The sequence below is a fragment of the Python bivittatus genome, unplaced genomic scaffold, assembly GCF_059951505.1.
Source record: "Python bivittatus isolate LINGU-HERP-01145 unplaced genomic scaffold, Pbiv_v1 ctg000480_np1212, whole genome shotgun sequence".
Lineage (NCBI taxonomy): Eukaryota > Metazoa > Chordata > Lepidosauria > Squamata > Pythonidae > Python > Python bivittatus.
In genome coordinates, this window is record NW_028277075.1 from 30,502,473 (window position 1) to 30,523,453 (window position 20,981).

General features: G+C 35.9%; 1 protein-coding gene across 7 annotated transcripts in view; it reads right to left on the minus strand.

The window, feature by feature from the left end:
• The window catches only part of RAD51B (RAD51 paralog B), a 372,608-nt gene that overhangs the window by 335,555 nt on the left and 16,072 nt on the right, over window positions 1-20,981 (minus strand). For 6 of the 7 annotated variants that reach the window (XM_088145605.1, XM_088145604.1, XM_088145601.1 and 3 more), the window contains exon 7: window positions 19,839-20,022. In XM_088145605.1, the coding sequence (XP_088001731.1) occupies window positions 19,839-20,022 (184 nt within the window). Of the gene's footprint in view, window positions 1-16,009; window positions 16,516-19,838; window positions 20,023-20,981 lie in introns of those variants that run through there. The other variant, XM_088145608.1, reaches the window with a different exon arrangement.

Genomic DNA, 20,981 nt, shown 5'->3' on the forward strand with positions numbered 1-20,981 from the left:
ATAGTTAAGAGCAGAGCCTATTGTAGCAAAATTTGATTTGAATACACAGTAGTTCAAGTTCATTACACAATACTACTTATACAGTATTATACAATAATACTGTTCTGGTTGACATACAAATTTGACTTAAGAACAAATATTGGGACTGTAACTCTTTGTTGAACTGGGGACTACCTTTAATAGAAAGATTAAAAAAAAAAAAAAAACAGCCTGTAAGATTTACTGTTCCATGCTGTTGTCAAGGAACCTGTACAGGCAGTACTCAAGCTCAACTTAAAGAAGACTTTACCTCTACTTTTTTATAATACTCCTAGTAACGGCTATTTTATTTTGTATAATACTTTTTGTGATCAGTGCTCGTACAGTGAAGGAGAAAATCTGGACCAATAAAACTTTCCTAGTAGAGATGTAAAGTATAAATATTTGCAGACACACAAGTAAACAAAGGAGCAAGAAGAATTAGGAAAATGAAGATTTTTAATTTTTGTATTTACAGACTGCCAGAAGTTGTGGTTTATTACTTTATACTGTGAGGGCTAGTTTTCACAATAAAACATAGTCACGGCAAACAGTCTGATACCATATCTGGCTGTTACCAAACCATGGGAAAAAATGTAAACTTCCTCCTGCCTAAAAGAGGGCTGATTTTAGCCATTTACACAGAGTGGGTGGGAGTAAAGAGGTACCAGAATTTGAACACTGATTACAATATAATGTAAACAGAACTTGCATATGATACACAGCAGTAACTGGAATTCCTTCGTAATGGCTTCTTAGCTTTTCTACATTAAATCAGAAGTTCTTATATTTGTGTGCCTTTTTATCTGTTTCAGTCCAGTTTGCTAGGGTGGAATCTGACATTTATGTAGTTAAACATAACTTCCTGCTGTGAACAGTAGCACTGTAAAAAATCATGTCTACATAAAAGCCTATCATTTGCTAAGTTAGCAGAGACTGCATTGGGAAAATAGTTTTTTATCATTCTTACCATAGATAACACACCTAGAAAATAGACATAGAGTCTGGTAGCACCTTCAAGACTAATCAACTTTTTTGGAGCATAAGCTTTTGTTAGTAGCAGCTCACTTTATTGGATATACAGAGTGGGTTTCTATTACAGGATTATAAATATAGATAAAGTGAGGAGGGAGAAAAACAAATGGGAAGGCAATGGGTTTACACAATAGATACTGAGAGGAAGATCTTAATGAGCATTACCTTAACAATTAGAAAATGTAATGGGCTAAGTATCCATTGCCATCAAAAAAGGAAGTGGGCTTTACTTTTAAAAGAATATTTTCAGTATTTGCAAGGATGTCTCCATTGGTAATACATAATATATTTCTCACACTTGTTATTCATCAGACAACTTACTGGAGCACTTACTCTGTGGAAGACATGATAACATTTCTTGACAAAACTGGTAACATATGAAAATACTGAATCTTTTTTAAGTTACTTAGCACAATGCTGCTAATTTGAGACACTTATAGCATGACATTCCACAAATAGTAAGATAAAATTTTCCATAATAATTTAGCTGAGGACAATGTTCACAATAATAATTCAAGTGTTTCACTTCATTACATTCATTGCCTGTCTCCATTTAATACATAAAAATGAACTTATTTTGAGTCAATAGCTGGACCTACACATTCACCCTAAGTACATGATTTAAGATTTCTATAACATGGGTTGCAAAGCAATTTGTAGATAAACTGTCCCCTCAAGCACAGAGTAACTGAGAGCCCAACAAAATAGCCACCAGTAGGATTGCTAGATACAGTACATCACATTCAAGTCAAATAAAGCTGGGAAAAAATCCTCAATTTACCGAAAAGAACTGCTATGTTTCAATTAAAAGACTGGGCCTTTTTTTTCTCATGAGCAGTAAAAACTGAAAAATCAATATATAAAAGGAAAGGCATGTAAAGGGGCTAAACTTTAAAAAACAACATATTGATCAACAGATATATAAAACTGACTGAATTAGAGTAGACTGGGAATTATGTCTGTATGTAATGGCAAGCAACAGTGCAATGGAAAGCACACAGTATCTTTATTAATTCTAAATAATGAATTATTCTTTATTCTATTTGCCAAGGGTCTACCATATCTCCAGTCAATTAGTCCTAAAGATAGTGCATGTCAAAACATTATTCTAGGCTATATTTCAGTTCCTAGATTTGTAAAACTTATCTCTTGTGCTTTGTCTTTGTCCTTTTTCTTTCGTTTCAGAAAAAAGGAAGAATTGGTCAAGTGGAAAACCCTAACTTGTGAAACAACATCCAATGTGCCAATAGTAATGATATAAATAGCTAATTAGGAAAGCTAAACATACTTGCAATGTGTGAGAGATGGATAAAATATGTTATTATTGACAAATAGTAGCTTGAGCATGCTAAGAGTGCAGCTGTGTGAGAGATAAGGAAGTAGTGTTAAGTGTTATGGTTATCAAATAGTGGCAGATGGAGAGGAAGTTGTCTCCTTGTGTGGGACAATGTAAATACAGATTAATTTGGAGCAATCTTTATCAGTATAATGCAATTAGCTGAAACCTTGAGCAATTACCATAGATGAGGTGGGAGGGACCAGGGAGAAATCCTAGAGCGGCCAGAAAGACTGTACACCCAGAATACCTTAGCCAATGGGGAAAAGGGGAGGGACTTACAATCAGGAATGTATATAGTTAGGCCGGAGTGTGTATGTGGGGGTGGCTTCTTATTTGCAACGAAGCCCACCAGCCTTCGCAAACGCTTCCAATAAACTTTACTTCTGACTAACCCAGAGAGAGAGATTTGTGGTGCTTGTTTCACACAAATGTAACCCTGTGTATGATTATCCAGAAATAAGGCTGAGTTAAATAGGCCTGTTTTCCTTATATGTCTTTAAAAATATGCTCTAAAGCTTTTTGTTTTGTTTCATTTTGCAGCAGTAAATGTACATACATTCTGTCTCATCCATGCTGTTCATTTATTTGCTCAACAATTGGAAACTGCAGAGATCTTTCCACATTAGTAGACTATTTAATTTACATTATTGAGCAACAGTAGTTTCTATTAATAACAAAATAATTTGTAACAGGAACACAAGGGCCTGTCTTACGTTAAGTCTGTCCATATAAGCTCTATTTAATGATTGACTATTCCCAGAAGCACCTAATCCAGTTGGAGGTCCAAGTGACTCAGTGTAGGATTTCTGCCTTCAAAACATACATCTTCTACTGAATGAGATTCTCAGCAAAAGTAAGACTTCAAGGGAACTTCTACAACCTAGCTATATTGTCACAAAAGGAATACATACTGTACATGCACCCATATTTAGCAAGACTGAGCATTGTATGTATTCAAGTAATGTACACTTGAGCATTCAAGTAATGTACACTTGAAAAACGTTCACTTAAATATATTGGCAGTCTGAAATCTCACTGAACTTTTAAAATCTTCTCTAGCAAGAAGAGAAGGCAAGAAACTGTAAGCCTGGAGAAAGATATGAAAATCTGGTGGAACTCATGCTGATTTTATAAAGATTTAGAAAGTTTCATAAATAACAAATGTTTCCTTCTGATAGGCAATACTCAGTGTCATAAAAAAAAATCCCCTCTCACCCCTATGGGTGGTATGTGTCTTCCTCAGTCTTGAGTCCTACACTACAAGCCTGGGAGTTTGAGGGTTCTGCACAGTATCTTAGCTGTTCCTAGCACTGCACTCTTCTAGACAGAGAGCTCTGATGTTGTTCCTGGGATCTGTTGGAGCCACTCTCTCAGCTTAGCAGTCAACTGCTCCTATCACCACTGGCCTTTACTTTCCACATCCTCTCTAGTTCCTCCTTCAGGCCCTGGAACTTCTCCAGCTTCTCATACACATACATACAAACACACACAGTCATAGAAGTTTACTGGATTAATGAAATTTTTATTACATGCATTCCATTTATTTTTGCTTGAACTATCAGTTAAGGGTCCGCCAGACATGACTTCAAAGTTAAAAGTGAATCCAGAAGAACTTTTTTAAAAAATGGATTTACATAATAAAGATTCTGAACTCTTTTTTTAATAAACATATACCAGCTGAAGCCACCTATAATATCCTGCAGATGCCTTGTAAATCATTTAAGCTTCAATTTTTAAAAATGAGTTTCAAAGAAACACTCCTTCCCTAAATTTCCACTTCCTGAAATCTGTGTGTTGCACAGAAAGGTAAGACTGAAGAATTACTACATTATGTGTTGAAGGTTTTCATCCAAGAAATCCCACTGAACCCAGCAAGGGAGTCCTCTGGGTAATATATCAGGGAGAACAGTTGTACTAATAACCTGAGTATTGCAAAGGGCTCATCACTGCTGGACATGGAGCCCTTGGTGTCAGGATTGTCAGGAGAGTCTGCTTTCTCTCTGAAGAATTATCTGTTTTTAAAACTGGTATTTTTTGTTTTTAAAAAATCAAAAATGTATCTTCAGGTAAATAAAATGTGCTCTGGTAGTTTTATATATAGGGAAAGGGATCTTCATACATAAAAACATTGGTAGAGAAGGATGATATGTCCTATAATGATTCTATAATATAATAATTATGCACTTTCAATCTATTATTTGACTTTTTTCAATCCTCTCACATTTTTTAAAGAAAACACAGGATTTTCTTTTGCTCAAGTCAATCTAGACTGAACTTCAGGGTATGCAGGCATCACTTTACTTATTTGCCACACTACATTTTTAGACAATGTTTTTATAAAAGTATGATTGAAATATTAAGATCTAATGCCACATCAGTAGAAACCAAAGTAATTCATGCCTTTTTCAAAATGTCTAATTTACTTTATGAAAAACACTCAGAAGCAAAAGACAAGAGAAGAACTGACATAGGACTCCAGCTTCATGTGAGGCCGCTAAGCCTCAAAATGATGGGAAAGAGAAACAACATGTCTTCGCAAGTCAAGGAGGAAGGCCAAAGCCTGCAGGACATATTTGATTGGATTGTAAACCTGTGGGCTTCATTTCACTGTACTTTGATCTAAATGAGCTTCAGAAATAAACATTACTGCATCTCAAGCCTGCACTGCCTGCTTCAGAAACCGGAGCAACTCTGGCAAAAGCAACCTTCACCCAACATGGCCTAGAACTCATTAGGTTATTTCAGTGATGTGGAAAAGATCACTGCTGTAGCAACACTTACACAGAAAGATTAGAGGGAGCTTCTTGAGACTCAGGAAAATTGCCAGTGTCTAAAGCAGTTTTTTTCAAACTTGGCAACTTTAAGATGTGTAGACTTCAACGTGCTGGCTGGGGAATTCTGGGAATTGAAGTCCACACACCTTAAAGTTGCCAAGTTTGAAAAACACTGGTCAAAAGCAATAGCCTTGAACAGGTCTTTAAAATCTAAGTTTTGCAAGGGGAAGCAAAAGAACTTAAAATCCAATATCTCTCCTAAAAATCATTAATTACACTTAAAATATAACCTAGTACTTTAGATTACAAGGTCTGGCTTGAATTTAAATATTTTCATATTAGTTAAAGGCAACCAGAAACTCCGTGCAGGCAAATGTACATAATTTTATAAGGGAGAGTAAGTGGACTAGCTTTTTACTCATAGTCTGTGTTTTTTTAATTAAGATACTTTGGGTTAATTTGTCATTCCACACGGTATGGGGATAACCACAAAAACTAAGCAGTTTTCTTTCTTCTGTTGTATAAATTAGTTTATCTCCAGGACATCATACATTATATTAGTGAACCTCTTGAATCCTAATGCTTGTTTGAACTAACCATTCCCCAGTGCCTGTGAATTCAAGTGCCTGCAACCCTAACAATTTCTCATTGTTTAGAACTGGCAGGAACGTAGGATAATCATTGATTTAATTTCACTGCAAGCCTACTTGTCTTCATCAGTACTTAAGGGAAGGGAGCAAACTATATTATGTTTCCCTGTATCTATTTTAACATGTGAGATTTGGAAGTACTTACAAGTGCTAAAAACAAATATTTGATCAAGATTAACGATAAAGAACATATTGGTTCTACTAAATCACCCTCTTTGCACAAAACAGATATTGAGAGGAAGCTTAAGATTTGACATACCACTTAATACCATAATTTTGAAAAGAACTGTAAGTTTTAGAAATACCAATCTCTAAAACTTTTACACTTCTTTTCAAAATTATGCTGACCTTATTCTTAATCTAAATACGTACATACTAACCTTTGAGCAAATTATAACCACAATATGCCCTTTATTGTACATAAAAGTAGTATACCACTTGTATACAGTTGCATGCAAAGGTTTAGGCACCCCTAGTCAAATTGTATGTTTTGATGAATCCCCGAATGAACAGAGACTGACACAACTTCTACATGATATAAAGAAAAACTGTTTTCTTATTCTGATTCTGTAAACATCTGCACATAAATAGTAACAATGCATTTCAGTTTGCAGAAAGGTATCATGTTAACTCTGAAACGTAGAAGTTGTGTCAGCTTCTGTTCATGATAACATGAAACATGATAAGTCTCTTCAAAGGGCTTCAGAGGCTATCACATAGAAGATGGGGCAGAACTATTCAAAGTTTTTCCAGATTATAGGACAAGAAACAGTTTAAATAACATGAAAGCAGATTTTGGTTGGACTTTGGGGGAAAAAATCCTATTAATAAGAACTGTTCAACTCAATAAAACAAGTTGCCTCAAAAGATGGTGGACTCCCCTTTGCTGAAACGGTTTAAATGGAAATGAAGTTATCCACCCATCCAGCAGTTGATTCCTACACTGGGCAGGGTGTTGGACTAGGGGATCTCCAAGGTTCATTCCAACTCCCACAATCTATTATTCTATGAAATTAAATAGCTTTTTTGAAATACAATAACTTTAAATGCCAGTGACAGCACATTAGGTTTTGACGGTTGAAGAACTGTCTCCAAAATCACAATGGTTTTTCAGAGGGCCAACCTGCAAACCATGTTAAAAGGCAGGGCTTAGTTACATGTCAAGATATTCTAGTTCTAATACTCAGAATAATCAGCATGATGGAATTGCAAACTACCAGTCTGACACCAAAGAGAAACACGCTGCTAGAAACGGAAATGGGCAGAAACTAATCATACTGCCATTTTATATTTATAGCTTATATATATGTATACACAAACTATGTGAAATACTATATACATGTCTTTTTTTCAAATGTGTGAAAAAATGCATATATCTGCTTCTAAGATAAAAGGTAAGAAAAAAGCTAAGCTTTTTTCTCTAAGCTGAAGGTAAGAAAAAAGTCCATGAATTATAATTTTTGTCAAAACAGTATTCCTAGTTTTTACCTTATTGAAATTTATCACTTTCTAAGTTGCATTTATTTATTTAATAATTTGCTTGCTTTTTAAAATTTATGTTAAATTTGAGATAGAGATAATTAAATCAGGAACTGGAATGATTGTTCAAAGAACATAGCCAATCACAGGCTCTTGTGTTTAGATTTAAAGTGACACCTTGTATATATATATTTTTTAAATTAAAAGTTCCTAAGAATCATCCAGTCCAAGCTGCAATATGGAAAAGGCAATATTGAAATGTAGTCTAAACCATGATTTTCAAAATATTAAAAACCAAAACAGTAAAGTGGATCAAACAGCTGGGAGAAGATTTGTCACAGTCCAAATATTCTTTGGCCCAATATGAAATACAAAGTTACTCTCTTGCATGATAAACACATTCATTATAGAAATAATTAACAAGAGGGTGTTTGGGAACAACATTATTTTTATTTAATGTTTTCCACATTTAGTGGTTAAGGGCCAAAGTGGGTGAAACAATGATACAATGTAAATCAGGGGGCTGGGATTCCCAAACTTATATATTTGCATTTCTTGATTTGGTTTGTTTTTTTTAGTTAAGCTTAGCTTAGCCCATGGGCTATACATGCTTAATTTTGTTTATTGACAACAATTATGTGTGATGGAGATGTAGCCTGCCGCCCCAACACAAATATTTTCACTGAGTTACACTGAACATCCTATCTTCACCCTCTGATTTGCTGTGATTTATACTCTGATTTATACAGGTTTTTAGTTATCTCAAAACTGCAAAAATAACACCCTGACAGATAGTTCTGGGTCAAATTTGATTTAATGCCATGAATATGAGCAAGTGGAAAACCTTGAACAAACACCCCCCCCCCTTTGCATATTAGGAAGAAGCTTTAAAACTTTTAATTCTCCTCAACTCTACTTTTCTCTTTAAAAATGCTGCTACTTCTCTATCAGTGTCCTGGCAAAAAGCTCCATTCCTAAACAAACACGTGGTGCTATGCACCCATCCTCTTTCACATCCCTCCACATAAGCTAATGGCACCATGAAAAACTGTGTCATCTGCTTAATCTTTTTTCTAACTGTACTCAAGTGCATATATTGCTCACACCTGCCTCTTAGCATCTTTAAAACCCATTCCCCACTGTCTATGTTAAACTCCTGGGAATAAGGAGATAGGTAGGTAGACAGACAGATGACTGAATATATTATTACAACAAATAAATAAACTGGCAGTAGTACTCTATGGCTTTGAAGTTCTCTCAAGTATTCAAACATCCCATGCGGTGTAAATTCTCAGGAATGATGAAATCATATTGCAAAATACCTTGTTTTCATAATTACAGAACTGTTACCTCAGGTGGAAAAAACCCTCATTCTTTATCTTCCAAATACCGCAGGATTATGAATGTTATTTCTGGCCCTGTTCTTGTGCTTTCAGCACCTAGTTTTGCATATTCAGTATGCAAAACGTCTCCCAGAATGGAGATTAAATGAGAGAAGGTATTTAAATAGACAAGCTAATTAATAAACTGGGAGCAAAAATCAGTCAAATAAACCAACACTAGAAAACTGAGCCAAAGTCTGAAAATTGCAGAATTAAAAAGGAAAGCCAGACAGGAAGCTGAAAGGCAGTCCTCCAACTGCTAAATGTGTAAGAAAAGAAAGTCTTTATCATGATATATCGTGAGTTTGAAAAAGAAAGAGAAAGGGAAGGGATGAATTCCCTTTTTATCTAGTCTTATAAACAAATAGTTGAACAACCTACAAAGACAGCATGTTGATTCAAAGCTCATTTTGTTAATTAAGCAAAATCACATCCAAGGCAGAAAATCAGGAACAGAGTGTGCCAGTTCCTTTCTTTTAATTATTTCATCTGGAACAGAATGATACTTCACATGTCTCCTAGAAACTTTTACTTTCCACTTACCAAAGGCTGCAGAAGCCTCTATGGAAATGTTATTTAGGAAGCATAACTCAGAATATTGATCATCATTCAAGATTTCAAGCTGCCTTGCAGACAATTCTATCTAACACAGAACCACCGTCATTAAGTACAGTATATATACAACTACTAAATTATTACTTTTACAAAGAAGTTCCCCCCAAAAGGTTTATTTCTTAAGACTTGAAGGAACTACAAATTATGCAGTTCATTAGACTGGATTACCTGAGGTTCTTTTAAAGCACAAAATGCAGCTGTAAAGAACTGCCTATTTATCTGATCTGTTGCAGAATGGGGTCCTTTTAAATCTCTCTCTTCATAATTACTTTCAAGCTGAAAATTCCTCTTAGTTCTTGTTTGCTCCACAAAATAATTGTATCCTTATTTCCCAGGAGTAGTATTGAGGGAAGAGAAATTTCAAGCAAGAAAACATTTCAGGAAGGATTCAATACTCCATTCCCCCTCCCCCTGATCTGATCAAACTGGCAGCCTTGGATGTGGGATGGATATACTTCATTCAAAAACAGCAATCAAGATTTTCTTCCCCTTCCCTTAAGCGAAAGGAGTAACATGAAGAAGGACTGCTGCTCCCACCCTCCATAGTAATAATTTTGCAATCGACTCTGGACTACTATCGGTCTCCATGGTCTGGGGTGGTGAATAAGTGAGTCAGGTAGACTGAGGAAGATTTTCGGTGAGACACAGGCCAGAATCCTTTGTGGAAGGAAGATGAATGAACAATTAAATGCAGAGAAGATGAAGACAGTGAAGAAGCACGAAAGACTATATGGAGAAAGGAGAAGTTTAGCAAGTTCCATCATTTTCACCAACTATTCCTCCGTTGTGGGTAATGCTGAATCTTTCCATCTTTGTGCATACAATAATCTCACTACAGTTATAATGTACAAAGTTCCATGACATTTTTCCAACTGTTTGTCCATCAGTCCCAAAAGAAAAACCTCCAGTTTCAATTGTACATTAATCTTTAAAATCCTCTGAAATCAGTGTGTGTATTTGAATCCAGAATTTTCTAGGTTTTTACACACCCACCAAACATGATAAAATGTCCCTTCTTCTTGTTCACATTTCCAACATCAATTTGAAGTGTTTTTATACATTCCAGACATATGTCTGATGACATATACCAATGGTATATCATTTTATAAAAATTCTCTTTAAGATTATAACATAATGTAAATTTCAATCCTTTCAACCACATATTTTCCCACTGTCCCATCTGTATAGTATAACCAAAAATTTTAGCCCACTTCGTCATACATTCTTTCATTTGTTATTTATACATTTTAACAATTGCATGTTCATCGTTTGTACACAATTCTATTTCAAACTCAGTCTTACAATGTTCAAAACCATACATTCTTTTGTCTACTTTAAATCTTTCTAATAGTTGTAAATAAGAGAATCATTGACAACTATATCCCTCTGCCACCAGTTCTTCTCTTGATTTTATTTTACATTCCCCTTGACAAAATTCTGTTATCTCACAATAAGTTAACTATTTGTACTTGCTTATTATTTGTCTGTAAAATGCTTCTTGTGCCGAGAGAAGCGGGATATAAATCTAATAAAAACAATAAATATTAGAACATAAGTAGAACACATCTCCTACTATTCATCAAAAATTCAGAGAAAGTATGTCACATTACTAAAGAAGCATGACTAAAAATCACTTTGAAAAGAACTAAGAAATAAACAAACAATAACAGGTAAGAGAGGAGCCAGCATTGCAGGCAGAGCAGAAGAATGCAGAGATACATAATATATCAGCAGCCATAATTCTTTGAAACCATTAACGCATGAAAGTTATGGATGATTATGTACGGAATAGCACTTCATGAAAAAGCATTAGAAACGGCTTTACTTTTTTATTCTCGTGCATACTCAGTTAACAGATATACCCCCATAGGCCACAGAATGTCATAGAAGAAAAATCTGTCTTGTATTATGGTAGATTACTTGTTTTACAATTCTCTGAAAGGAGTACTAGAGAAAGTGGGATCTCTGTTGAGCAAGATCTCCAAAAAGACCAGGACATAAAAGTATACATATCAGCAGGTGATGGGAATAGCAGGTTACAAAAACTTGGGCAGCCTTTAAGAGGGAAATAAATAGATACACTACAACATTGCATTAATGATTCCAACTGATCAGCCTTTATATTTTTAAAGAGCAATGGATACAAAAACATGGCCTCTCAGAACAGTGGTTTGTTCTGAGAAAAAAAATGACTTCACTTATCTTGTCAAAAGATAACATTTCCAATCCTTTACTGATGAAATGCTGCATATTCAAAAAGAGTTAAACGAGGCATAAAGCCCCATTGACTGGGCCTGCAATTCAGTGAACCATGAACAGCCAGAAAGTGCAGCTGTATCAGGAAACAGGAGGAAAAACAAATGCAGTTTTAGGATAGAAACTTCTAACTCACAAAAAATTGGTTTCCAAATGCAGTGGATTAATTGAATAAATAGACAAAACACAGAAACAAAAAACATATGAAGTTTTTGGATATGCTTTACTTGTTGGCATCTCAGTTGTCTTGTTATAGTAATGCATTCATAAGAGCAACACACAATGTGAGAAAGGAGCATACAAATTTCAGCTAAAGCAACTTTTATCATCTCTAAAGCAGTGTTTCTCAACCTCAGCAACTTTAAGATGTGTGGATTTCAACTCCCAGAATTCGCCAGCCAGCTTCTTAAAATCTTAAAGTTACTGAGGTTGAGAAACACTGATCTCAGGGAATACCTGTAAGGAGATGAGAGTGTAACAAAACTCAGAAAGGCATATGCAGATGGGTGTATGATGTCTCAACTAACTTCTTTAGCCCTGAAATATATACAATTATCAGGCTGGTATAGAATTCCAATCCAGTCATGGCTAAACAAATCTCAATATTTTGGCAAGTTCCCAAATACACTGAAAGGCTGTTTTTTCCCACAAGGTTGATTTTTTTTTTAAGCAACCCTGCAGTGTGCAAGCCGAATTGCAATCCTTCGTAGACTTCTCCATGAAGCAAATACGTCATGATGTTTTGTGGTGAGAATTTACCATTCACAGTGGTCAGAAGAATGCATAGTCTTCTCATTGTGACATAGTGGCAGTCACTCTCAGTGACAGACCAAGGCAGGAAGCTATCCCAATAGCTAATAGAATACTGTTCCTGGAATAATTCACCCTTCTGACAGCCATGGATGAGAGGGAAAGGGTTACTGGATTACCTCATATACAATCTTAGCAACAATTCTTCATCATTTTCAGCAGAGACTTTGCAATTAAGAAAATCTCTTGAACTAAAATTTAAATTCCAAATAAATTCACACAACTCTAGAAAAAATCAGACAAATTATTGGTACGTGGGTATCCCATGTTGTTTTCTTCTATTCTAAGGGGATCCAGATTCTAACATCTTCCATTTCTAATCCTCCTACGTTTCTCACTTCCAACTTTATTTCTTTTTTATTGAAAGAAAAAAAAAAGCTGCTAAAGAGCAAAAGAGGGAATTGCTGCACAGCGTGATTTCATTTATTATAGTATGGGCTGTCTGTCTAGAAGCACTCTTAATTTTGATTAATAAACATTCAATTTGCTCTGTTCATTAATCAGGTAACTTTTTCGCAAAAGAAGCACATCTATTTACTTTAGAAAATCAGATTTTGAATAATTTACATCTGTATCACAGAAAGCTTCTTCCTATCTAGGGCTAACATTATAGAAATTTGAAAACAGTTTAACACCCTCTCAATGACTCTAGACAAATTATTGTTGAAGCATGGTCTATCTGTGGTCCACCAGTTGGTCTGCCATAGCTCCTCACATTTACGGCCAAGAGCCCCTTGCCCTCTCAGCCCTGCCAAGTCAAGCCAAGTGCTGAAGAACATGTTAAGCAACTGGAGAGCCCTGGTGTGAAACCTTACAGTTAATACTAAAATGCATAAGACTGACAGAATGGGTCTGAAGTGCAGTTATTAACTATAAATACTGATGCTTGAATAAATCCAGCAAAGAGAAGCCTATTATATCTCCAGGGAACTGGTTCATTCAACTGCAATCTGCCTTCCTTAATTTACATCTATTATTTCATGTCTTCCAATTTGGAATGATAGACAAGTCATGAATTTGTTGAGTGAGATTTCTTTCCAAATATTTAAAGCATGCTATAATATCCTTCCCTCAGTCTTCTATTATTGAGGCTAAACATGCCCAGCTCCTTCAATCTCTCAGTTTCAAGCATCCTGATTATTCTCACTGCCCTTCTCTGACCTTGTTCTAATTTCTCTGAGTGCTTCCTAACATGTGGTTCCTAGAATTGGACACAAAACTTGAAATGGGATCTGACCAATGCAGAATAAAATGGAACTATTACTGCTGAAAGTGGTGTAGTAGTTAAGGCACCAAGCTGGAAACCAGGAGACTGTGAGTTCTAGTCCTGCCTTAGGTACAAAACCAGCTGGGTGATCTTTTGCCAGCCACTCTCTCTCAGCCCTAGGAAGCAGGCAATGGTAAATCACTTCCAAAAAACCTTGCCAAGAAAGCTGCAGGGAGTTGTCCAGGTAGTCACCAGGAGTCAACACTGACTCAAAGGCACACACAAAAAAAGTCCTTTATGTGCAAACACAGGAGAAACAAAGGAAACAAAGGCAAATAAGCAAAAGCCTTCTCTTACATACACAATTTTAGCCATTTCTTTGAAAATGAAATTTTAAAAAAGATTCTTCAGTACTTCATAGTTATCATTCCTTGGTTTGATTAGCCATTGTTTAACCCCTATGTAATACAATGTTTTATTGTATAGGGAATAATCAATTCCCTATACAATAAACAGAATTTTAATAATACTGTCACAGAAGATCTGAAAATGTAAATTGGGCAAAGCAGCCTGATAGGACATCAAAGACCACAAAAAAAAAAGGGGGCTTTAATTTCCACTGACAGCACCATTGCCAAAAGAGATCATCTACAGATTTCAAAATTGAATTATTTCAGCAATCTGCATATGGCCATATTAAGCACTCTGTTTATTACAAATCAAAGACCAAACTTCAGCCACCCGGCAAGCTAGCTTCTCTTTGGGAAAAAAGCAGCAGGATGACACAATTGTTTTTAATCAAATAGATCAACAATATTTGATTACAAGGGACATAATATAACTGTTTCAAAACCATGCCACGTATATACTTCTTCATTATATTCTGTCCATATCACAGAATAGATAATGGGTTCAGAAAAATTAAAATTACAGGGAAGGAGTTCTTCATACTGATTAATATAAACATTCTCCCAAACTCAAAACGTTAGTGGAGGGTTGTTTATGTAGATGGTAAAACAGTAAGGCCCCTAAAAATTTTGAAAATAGGAATTTGCTCTTAAAGCTGGCTTTCTTAGGAATTAAAATGGATGTCTAGATACTACTGTCTTTAACCAACAAATGCTTGATGTCTCTTTGGCATTAGACTAAGCCCAACAAATATTTTAATTATTTAAAAGGTTTCAGTCCCTTTTTAATTAAAGTTACAAAACACAATAAAATCTTGCTGGGCAAAGGAAATAAGAAAAAAAAATAATAAAAATCCTCTTTCTTTCCTAGAAAGTATTTCTGAAATAATCTTGTCTGAAAAAGGAATTCTATTAACAGGATGCTATAGCTGAACAGTCCCTGTGATCAACCATCACTTTGCTTGCTTTAGTGGAAGAATACAAAGCAGGGCCTCTGAGGTCAATCTTAATAGTCATTTGAATTCATGTGGCAGAAGATGGTCCTTCTGGATTTACAGGTTAAAAAAACAGCATTTTGACAGCGCTCACAAATGATACACATGAATGTACCCAGTTAACCAAGAAATATTTGGAAAAATCTTAAAATACATTCTTTGTATGCAAAACAGCAGTAGTAGGCAGCTTGAGGCCTCCTAGGACACTAGGCCTATTACCCTGACCAGCAGCAGTGCTTTAGCCCAAAATATCTGGAAGATACTTCATTGGTTATCCCTAGTGTTTGGGTGCAGTAGTTACATTGATGCCACCTATGAATTTACATGGTAATATTTTTTCCTTGCATTTCTATCTCACAACAGATTTGTGTCTTTTAATATTAAGTTATTATTTTTCATAACATTCTGGGTAGCCCAACTGAAAAAAGAGTTTCTTAAAACATAGCCCTCTTCATGCACGCGGCAATTGACATTACCTTCTACATTCTCCCTGCACAAAAATCTCATCAGCTTCAGATCTTACAATATTAAGCAGCATGATCTGAAGGTTCTACTTGTAATTCATTTAAATATAAATAGGATTCTCATAATTGTAGACCCCACTAAGCAAAATATGATTGTGAGGCAAATTCTATTTGCATCCTAATGAATTCATGAAGAATTAATCAAACCTTGCTACGTGCTCAACCTGATTGGATGTACAGGATGTACAGCTCAGATGAAGAGGGCTACCAACATTGTGGGAAATCAAATAATCCCTGTGTTAGCTTCATTTTAGGAAAAAGAACCACAGCTTTTAATTCCAATTATAATACCTGCCAAACAGAGGAAAGACTTGAGCATCCTCTTATAATGATCAGGATTTAGTTGCATAATAAATATGCACCATCTAGTGGCTGTTTCACCATATATAGCATATGTACTTCAAAAAAAAATCATGTAGCTTGAACTCACTGTACTGTACTGGGACAATGAATTTGTTTTTATGAAACCCAAATGATTCATTAATGGATGTCTGGATTATATTATAACTAATACAACAGGCACAAATTAAAAATAAGTATAGCTGACAATCTTTCAAAACAGCATAAGGATTTGGTCTATGTTGATGTAATGTGGGAGAAGGTCACAAAATTCATATAAATTCTTTTGTAGAAACTGTTTAGCTTGTTATACTCACAACTCCAAAATTATTCATGTTGATCAAGAAAACAACAGAACTAAATGCTATGTGCTTCCCCACAGCAAATCATCACCACAAGAAACATTGCTCTTCCTGGCTTATCCACAGATAGTGGATACTTACAGTTATGTGACTTGCATCATTGCATTGCTGAACAGTTATAATAGTAGTTTTTCCAGGCATCCAGTATGCAACTGATCTATACTAGAAAAAGAATTTCTGTCCAAAGGTTCATCTCCAGTATCATTGGCGGGGAACGTATTGTAACAGTGATCATTGCTCATAACCTGTTTTAAAGTAACTCTTTTTGGTTGATCAATCAAATCCAGTTCTGGTCGCCATAATACAAAACAGATGCTGAGGAACTGGAAAAAATGCAGAGAAGAGGGATAAGGATGGGAAGGGGCTTGGAGGCTAACTCCTATGAAGAGCACTTAAAGAAATTTGGTATGATTAGCCTAAAAAGAAAAGGCTAAGGGGAAACACAACAGTCTCCCAATACATGAAGGGCAGAAGGTACAGATTTATTCTCCACAGCATCCAATATATATATTCAGCATATAGACTGAATAAATTTGCTGGATCATGGAAAAAGCATGAGAGTTCCAGAAAAACATCTACTTCTGTTTCATTGACTATGCAAAAGCCTTTGATTGTGTGGATCACAACAAACTCTGGCAAATTCTTAAAGAGATGGGGGTACTAGACCACCTTACCTGTCTCCTGAGAAATCTGTATGCAGGCAAAGAAGCAACAGTTAGAACCGGTCATGGAAAAACCGATTGGTTCAAAATAGGGAAAGGAGTGTGACAAGGCTGTATACTGTCACCCTGCTTATTTAACTTATATGCAGAGTACATCATGAGAAATGCCAGGCTAGAAAAATCACAAGCTGGAATTGATTGCAAGAAGAAATATCAACCTCAGATATGCAGACGATACCACCCTAATGGCAGAAAGTGAAGAAGAACTAAAGAGCCTCTTGATGAGGGTGAAAGAGGAGAGTGCAAAAGCTTGCTTGAAACTCAACATTAAAAAAAATAAGATCATGGCATCTGGACCCATCAATTCCTGGCAAATAGAAGGGGTAGAAATGGAAGCAGTAACAGACTTCATTTATTTGGGCTCCAAGATCACCACAGACGGAGACTGCAGCCATGAAATTAAAAGACGCTTGCTCCTTGGGAGGAAAGCTATGCCAAACCTAGACAGCATATTAAAAAGCAGAGACATCACCTTGCCAACAAAGATCCGCATAATCAAAGCTATGTTTTTTCCAGTAGTAATGTATGGCTGTGAGAGCTGGACCATAAGGAAGGCTGAGCGCCGAAGAATTGATGCCTTTGAATTGTAGTGCTGGAGAAGACTCTTAGGAGTCCCTTGGACTGTTAGAACATCAAACCAGTCAATCCTAAAGGAAATCAACCCTGACTGCTCATTGGAAGGATTGATACTGAAGCTCAAGCTCAGATATTTTGGCCACCTAATGAGGACTCTTTGGAAAAGACCCTGATGCTGGAAAAGATGGAAGGCAAAAGGAGAAGGGGACGGCAGAGGATGAGATGGTTAAATAGCATCACCAAAGCAATGAACATGAAATTGAGCAAACTCCGGGAGGCAGTGAAGGTCAGGAAGGCCTGGTGTGATATGGTTCATGGGGTCATGAAGAGTCAGACATGACTTAACGACTGAACAACAACAACATACAGCCTTGTCTCACTTCTTTGCCAACCTGGAGCCTATTTGTTTTGCCATTTTCCATCCAGATTTTTGTAGAAAAAGAAAAAATCAAATATGTCTTTACATTTTACTATTAAAAACTGGACAATTGGTGGCAACAGTGGGCACTATCAAGATGCTAACCCAAAGTAGCAGGAGGGGCCAGGGTTTGAAGATTCAGAGGCTTGTGAGAGATGGGGTTTGAGGCTTCCATCCTTTCATCATCTGGGTTTAGCAATTCTGCTGCAGATATAATCTCATCATCTAGAAAGTCCCCCCCTCAAATTCACACTGAAAACATGAAAACAGCAGTAGAGATAGAAGTGAGAGTTCTTGATAAACGTAAAGGAAGAAATCTTGGGTGGGGTTTTTTTGTACCATATAAGTTTGTTCATCCTAAAAAAAAACAAAAATCAACCAGATGGTCTTCAAGGGCAGCCCCATGTAGAGCGCATTACAGTAGTCAAGCCATGAGGTGACAAGGGCATTGGTGACTGTCTGAAGGGCCCCTGAACTAGGAAAGAGTGCAACTGGTACATCACATGAAGCTGGGCAAAAGCCTTCCTTGCCAGAGCTGCCACCTGCTCATCAAGCAGGAGCTGTGAGTCCAGGAAGAACCCCAAATTGTCCACCATCCTTGAATTGGGAAGTGCAACTCAGTTACTAAATTCTCATAGCAAAAATGGATAATGGACATACTAACTTTAACTCTCTGAAAAATAGTAATTTTCATCACACTAGGAAATCACCAAAACCTCACAACAGTGATGCACTTCTCAGTTTTCCAAAATGCTGGCTGCTCCCTCTTCTCATTAATAGCATTTAGAAATAAGTCATCTAGATTATTCTTACATGAGTCTTATATTGAACTGTTTAGAAGTTCTATATTGTTTTTAAATAAAATTGATATACATATTTCTCATGGATCGAACCTTGGTACTATGTTCTTGTCTTACTGATTTTTATCATGTAATTTCTCCATTATATTTCTGTGGCTCTCAAAGACCCTGTTATTGGTACTGTTTCTATTTGTTTTATCTCTGCCTTGTGCTTTGTTTGTTTAATCTTTTTTAAAAAACTATACTGTATGATTCTTGTGCTTGCCACAAACAACCATAGAAGGATTAATGACATATCAATATTTTAAAACAACAATAAATAACCAGTAGCAGAAAGACCTGAATTACTGAACACATGAGAGGCATGTTACGAGATGAGTTATGAAAAACTGCAACATGCAATATGTAAATTAAGCTTATTTTTGTTCAAAGTTAAATTAAAATTTAACAGGATAATCCTGACTGTAAAGATTTTTTTTAACACTATGGTACCATCCTATCAGAGTCCACTTTCAAAAAATGCAAAGAATCTCAGATTTCTAGTAATTTCAGGCCTTGAGGAAAATACTAGGGACTATCCACTCAAATACCTGGTGTAGTATCTTAATGATGCACATTCATAAAGAGGTGGCAAACCTGCCACGTCAACAATGAGAATCTCCTGTCGTACTGCCTATAGTCTTGCCATCCATACATCAGCATATGGGTTCATCCTAAGGCTGATTATAAACGTTCCCACGGTGGAATAATCTAATCTCAAATATGCTCCAAGATATAATTCACCAACCTTTTTCTACAAGAAAGTTTAATTCATCAGCACATACTATTAAAATAACACTTAAAAGGGGGGAAATGGCTAATTTTAAGGAATGGGAACACAACTAATATCCTTGGGCAGCCATATATCCCCAGATCTGTGAAGGGTAGCATTGACTGTTCGTGTGGTGATCAGAGAACCAGAACAGAGATTATACTTCTTTCCATGTGAGAAAAACAATCCTATCAGTCTTCTTGCCAAGCAAAAAAAATCTGTCGTAAGTTTTCAGTTGTTCTAGTATCCCTAATTGTCACTGGAAATACAAAGGGCTTTAAAATTCTTCACATATGAAAAATAGAGAAAAGAAACTTACTGGTATTGAAAATTCTTCAGCCAAGTATTTTAATATTGAGGCCTCTTTAGTCAATAAATTGCTTCGTTCCTTCAGGTTACCTTGACGCTTTGTGTCAAATTCTTTTCGGACTACAGAAGCAACGGAGTCAACTATTATTAGTTTAACATTCTCAGAAATTATTTCTTCTTCCAAAGATTGGATTCTGGGGAAAAAAAGAATAAGCTGAATAGCAATTGTAGGATTTAGTATAAGTATCTATATACCATTCTAGACTGCAGTTGCAAATGGATCTTGATTGATTTTGAAAGGGTGAAGCAGGTTTGAACCTGGTTAGTATCTGAATGGGAGATTCTCAGAAAATCCTAGGTCTAGATTAGGCTAGGAAATTGAAAAGGCATTCCTGAAGTTAAAGATAAGTTGTTGCCAGAAAACAAAGTGGACATGTTGATATAATATTTTCTAAAATCAAGTGAGACTTTACTTTATAGCATGATTACGTTAAATACCTTATACATAAACTTTGCTAAGTAAGCATAGACACTTTGTTGCCTTGAAACAATCTCAATTTCTTCACATCAGTAAATTAAGCACCATACCTATGTATGCCCCAAGGCCTCCAGTTTCACAGGATGATTTTACATTAGTTAAACAAACCCCCCATTTCTGCATGTCCAAGAGGTAACTGCAGCCAATATCAGAAAGTGTACCTCCATGGCGTATGCATTTGCAAATGTTTCTTGCTTTTACATTTTAATATGTACATTTTGAAAGCCTAATGCAGTTGTCTGTGTATGTATGGCATATTATCTGTGTTACTACAGAACAGTCCAGCTGATGGATCCGTATACATGTACTGTAAGTTTTATTTGTATCATTCTGGCATCTTATTAAAGAATAAATTTTATTATGGAAGAAGGAACAAGAGCATAAACTTGAAGGCTGCAAAAAGGAAGATCCCTTATGTTAGCAAGGGATTTAATTACCAAACTACTAATGTGTGTGTTCTATTGACCAATTTAAAAAGGAATCCCTACTATGGAACTGTGGTTATACATTAATGGAAGCCAAATTTCCAAGTCACTACCAACAAGAGATATTTAGGTTGAACAGTCCAGTTTCTTAGCAAGTACTAAGGCCCAATCATGCAGCATTCCCATTTCA